Genomic DNA, 5,258 nt, shown 5'->3' with positions numbered 1-5,258 from the left:
CTATGAGTTGTTTTAAAAAAAATTGTGAGTGATTTGCATTGGAAAAAGTCAGAACAATTTTTTTGGTATTTTTGAAATTTCCAAAATCAATTTCACCGAAATCTTATGGCCAAATATGATTTCCAAAATTCAACTCATGGCCAAACAGCCTCTAAATCCCTGAGTTCATTTGCTTTAGATTTCAGCTGTGTTTGGTACGGAGGAAAATATTTTTCATCTAAAATGTTTCTTAGGAAAATAGGTGAGATTGTTACTTATTTTCTTGTATTGAATATGTAAGCAAAATATAATATCTAAAATTATTTGTATATATATACCCCTTTGTCCTAATTTATGTGGTACTATTTGATTAGGCACGGAGTTTAATAAAGAAAGAAACACTTTTGAAATTTATGGTTCGAAACAAGTATGAGATATTTTTGTGGTTGAGGGCTGCAAATAAATTAGGACAAAGTGAGTATAATCTAGACAAATACTATAGAAGTGGGGCCGGGTGGGGGGTGTGGAGTAGTGGTGAAGGGGGCTATGAGGTGAGAGGAGGGGCCGGGTGGGGGGTGTGGAGTAGTGGTGAAGGGGGCTATGAGGTGAGAGGTGAAGACGAGGTGTGTTGTCGGGTGGGGAAGACACAATGTTGTAGAATGTTACTTGTGGAACTTGTTTTCGATCCTTTAATTTGGCAAGTCATTGTTTTCCGAAAATGTGACCAACCGGGAAAATTTTAAATTCCTCCATAACGAACACACCCTTTATCTATTTTTTTTTTTCCTTTTTGTGTCTATTAATTAGACCTTAGTTTGAATTCCATGTGATTATTTTATGTTTTTTTGCTTTGATTTTGGTTAGATGGTTCGTCTGTATGATGTAAGTGCCAATGCCATGAAAGAAGAGTTCATGCATGGAGGTCCAGTGCTGGATTGTTGCTTCTATGATGCTTCATCTGGATTCAGTGCTAGTACTGATAATACTGTTAGGAGGTACTTATAATGATGTTCTGTTTTCTATTTTGCCTATTGTGGAGGATACAGTGTAATATATTGCTGAATCATCCTTGATTAGGCGAATTAGTGGATATTATTCTCTATGATCTATCTTGTTGTCTTTATCGTAGAATGTACCGTAATGCCCTTAAGTCTTGTCGTATTAAACATGTTATGTGAAAAATTGAAACTGAGAGTCGCCGAAAAAGGAAAGACACAATCTTTTTTAAACGGACTAAAGACGAAGGTAAGGCAAACAAATTGAAAAGGAGAGAGTATTAATTGTTTGGCTGTCTCGTACTGCTCATGGTTTTGGAGAAAAACAACTTGTGATTTGTTGGAACTATATAATGAACAGAGACTTTTTCAGTTTCAAGTGATATCCTAATGATACATATCACCATTTTGAGCCGAGGGTCTATCACAAACATCCTCTCTATCCCAAAAAGGTAGGGGTAAGGTCTGCCTACATCCTACCCTTCGCAGACCCCACCTGTGAAATTATACTGGTTATATTGTTGTTGCTTTTCTACAGGATTTAGTAATATTATGCAGTACTAATTGTTTGGCTGTCTGGCTACTGCTCACAGTTTCGTAGAAACAATAACTGTGATAATGTCGGGTTTAGATAATGAACACAGATATTTTCAGTTTCAAGTGATTTCGTGGTAATACATATAATCATTTTGAGCCGAGTGTCTACTAGAAAGAACCTCTCTACCCCACAAAGGCAGGGATAATGTTATGAACCAATTGTCTCACATTGGAAAAATTGCAACTGGTCAGTGTAGATATTTATGGAATTTACAATTCGTTATTGACTGTCTAAGTTGCTTCTTTCTTCTGTAATATATGACTTCGTGATATATTCATTTGAAATATAAGGAGATTGGAAAAACATTATCAGTCAGATGAAAATTTATCTTGTGCATTCTGTTCTACACATTTCAGCTTTTTAAGTAGGCTTTGGTGAACATTGAAATAAGCTTTAAAATTTTTCAAAATTCAATTCTTATACTTCTGATTCTGTTCAATATGTTTCCCACTGTAAAGGTACCAGAAATGATAGCAATTATTTGCTCTGATTTTTTCTTTTTTTGTCCTGTTGTGTTTCAATTGAAAGCCAAGGTTAATTTCTTTCAAAAGAGGATTATATGGGCAATATAATTGTGGCCTTATAGAAGCTTCTACATCGGAAATTCAATTGCTTCAGTCACGACTCAAGTTCAGCATGGCTGGATAAAGAAATTTCCTGTGCACATATCTGTTTTTTCTTCTCCTTCTGTAAATAGATCACCTAGCTCTTCAAATTATTGTTAAGTCATTAACGATTATGTGAGGCTACAATATGTTGATTAGAAATCTCAACAATGGCATTCTATTATTTGAGCTTAGCGTCAGTATGTTATTGAAAGTTGGCTCCAATAGAATTATGTGATTCTCTTGTATGGCATAGGACAAGTGACAACTGGTAGCTGGGACAGAACCTTGAAATGCTGGGATCCTAGAGGTGCAAGTGGTGGACAGGAACATACTCTTGTTGGAACTTATCCACAACCAGAGCGTGTTTACTCTCTCTCCCTTGTTGGAAACCGTTTAGTAGTAGCAACTGCATGGAACCATGTGAATGTCTATGACTTAAGAAACATGTCTCAACCAGAACAGCAGAGGGAATCTTCCTTGAAGTATCGAATTACATATGTGCAGTGTTATCCCGATGGAACAGGTTTATTCCTTATTCTCTATTTGCTGCTTCATTCTAGAGCTTAATTTAATGAGTCGATATTAGACTTTTGGTTGCAAGGTTGCTGCTTTTCACTATCTTTCAGTTAGTTGCTGTTCACTCTAACGATCGACACCATACTGGGGTCCATTTCAGCATATTTGACTCAACTATCAGTTAACAAGCATAGACGTATCAATTATGTATCTTTCTGGAGTCGCTGTAATCATATTAAAATTATGAGTATAGTTCTGTCAGGATTGAACTGTAAATCAACCATAATTTGAGTCATAATTAAAGAGTTTGGACAATCCTAAATTTGGAACTCACCACTAAAACCACATTTACATCACTATCTGTATGCCAACCTAATTACACACAAAAATTCTCTGAAGTCTTTCATAATGAATATTTGTAACATATGTAATGACACATTTGTTGTAAATTTTATGCATAAAGGAAAATTAACTTACTGAGATATTGCATGTTAGAGCTTCAACCCATCATTAAGTTTAGATTAAGACTTGTGCTTTCATTAGTTTTCTCATTTCCTTGATGCATTGCTTAGCTTTTCTCATTATAAATGGAATTTGTAGACTATGCTCTGTGTTCAATTGCAGATATGCATTTAATTGTCCACAAAAATATGAGGCTGGAAGGAATATCCCCTATGCTCTAACTGATATTGCCTTTCACCCTATGTGAGTTTCAACTTCACCTCAACTCTATTCATTCCTATTTCACATTCAGCAAAGTTCTTTGGCAATGTTCTTTTGTTACTACTAACATTTCATGTCTAGCTGCTGATTCCAGAATTAGTAATTTCCTGTTTCATGAAAATAAATTTCGAGCAAACATTTGAGTGTGTGGCATGTGTTTTAGATTACATGCTATTGACGTGATCATAAATGTTCTTGGATAATTAGCCTTTCCATGTGAACTGCAGCTATGGTACTTTCGCCACTGGGGGTTGTGATAATTATCTTGAAAACAAGTAGAAAGACTTTAGCTACTTCATTTGCCAGTTAAAATTTTTCTAATTATCCACTTAGCAGCTGTACCTTTTTGATGACATAGTTTATTGTTTAAAATCTCTCTGCGTTCAAATGTTTCAGGGATGAAAACAGTTTTTGTCTATCAACCTGTGTATATTTGTTGGTTGTACGTAGCAGGGGTCACGAGAGGTAGAGGTAGGTTGAAGAAGAACAGGGAGAAGTTATTAGAATAGGACTTAGCACAACTTCTCTGCCGACTGTGCACGTGACCTTAGTACACGACCTTAGATAGGAAGGTAAGGAGATCGAAGATTGGGGTAGATGGTTATTTTCTGAGTGTTGTTGCATCCTGTGTGGGAGAGAGAGTGGACTAGCCTCCACCTTGTGAAATAACAAGAATAATAAGGAGATTAAGAAGTCAAGGTATTCTTCCTTATCTTGATGTATTCATGAATATAAGCTTATATAGTTGTACAAAGTAAAAAGGATAGATACAGGGAATAACTACCAAGAGTCATATGCTAATTACAAATGTAAAAGATAATTACATAGAGTCCTAGTAATGAAATAATTCTACTTTAACAGTCCCCCTCAAGCTGATGCCGGTGTGGAACATAGACGAAGCTTGTTGAAATGAATAGAGAAAAGTTGTTGTCCAAGCGGTTTCGTCATGATATCTGCGATTTGATCAGCACCGGAAATGAAGTGAATTGAAAGCCTACCTAACTTGATTTGCTCCCACACAAAGTGATAGTCTAATTCAATATGTTTGGTACGGGCATGAAAAACAGGATTTGCACTCAAGTAAATTGCACCAATGTTATCACACCACATGATAGCAGGGATGACGGATGGGAAGCCAAGTTCTCGAAGAAGAGAGCTTACCCACACGATTTCAGCTGTGGCATTGGCCAGTGATTTATATTCAATCTCCGTTAAGGAACGGGCAACAATAGGTTGTTTCTTTGACGACCAAGAAATTAAATTGTTGCCAAGATACACTAGATATCCACTAGTGGAACGCCGATCATCAAGGCAGCCAGCCCAATCACTATCTGAAAAACATTGAAGCTGCAAGGTAGAATTCTTGGAGATAAACAAACCAATGTTGGTTGTTGCACGAATATAGCGAAGTAGACGCTTCACTGCTTGCCAATGAACCTCTATTGCACAGTGCATAAATTGAGCTAGTTTATTGACACTAAATGCAATGTCTGGGCGAGTCAAGGTCATGTATTGTAGGGAACCGACAATTTTGCGATATTGCTCAGAATTTGACAACAGCTCACCCATTGTCTTGCTCAAGGTTAAGATCATTGCCATTGGTGTGCTACACGGCTTAGAATCCTGCATATTTGCCTCTTTCAGTAGATCAACCGCATATTTATTTTATGTCAACAACAGGCCATCTGAGGCCCTTTTTACTTCAATTCCTAGAAAATAATTCAAGGTACCCAAGTTTCCTTAATTTTGGCGAGGAACCATGGAAACTTTGAGGAATCTGAACATGTAACAACTATGTCATCAACATAAATCAAGACATAGATTTTTAATGTACCTTGA

At 36.5% G+C, this 5,258-nt stretch overlaps 1 protein-coding gene across 1 annotated transcript; it reads left to right on the top strand.

The window, feature by feature from the left end:
- The first annotated feature begins 392 nt into the window (after positions 1-392).
- Positions 393-2,747, top strand: LOC107851373 (mitotic checkpoint protein BUB3.1). The gene is made up of 4 exons (XM_047401506.1): positions 393-602; positions 844-974; positions 1,109-1,116; positions 2,434-2,747. Exons 1-4 carry the CDS (start codon positions 393-395, stop codon positions 2,745-2,747), a joined length of 663 nt encoding a protein of 220 aa, XP_047257462.1.
- The last annotated feature ends 2,511 nt before the right edge of the window (positions 2,748-5,258 follow it).

The sequence above is a fragment of the Capsicum annuum genome, chromosome 12, assembly GCF_002878395.1.
Source record: "Capsicum annuum cultivar UCD-10X-F1 chromosome 12, UCD10Xv1.1, whole genome shotgun sequence".
Taxonomy (NCBI): domain Eukaryota; kingdom Viridiplantae; phylum Streptophyta; class Magnoliopsida; order Solanales; family Solanaceae; genus Capsicum; species Capsicum annuum.
Note: the sequence above shows the minus strand (reverse complement) of the source record. Positions and strands in the feature narration are given on the sequence as shown.

Bases quoted from the DNA above. Each gene is read 5' to 3' on its own strand.
- LOC107851373 (XM_047401506.1), top strand. From the start codon at position 393: ATGGTTCGAAACAAGTATGAGATATTTTTGTGGTTGAGGGCTGCAAAT. The intron at 603-843 runs GTGTGTTGTCGG...GATTTTGGTTAG, and splicing joins AGGTGAGAGGTGAAGACGAG to ATGGTTCGTCTGTATGATGT.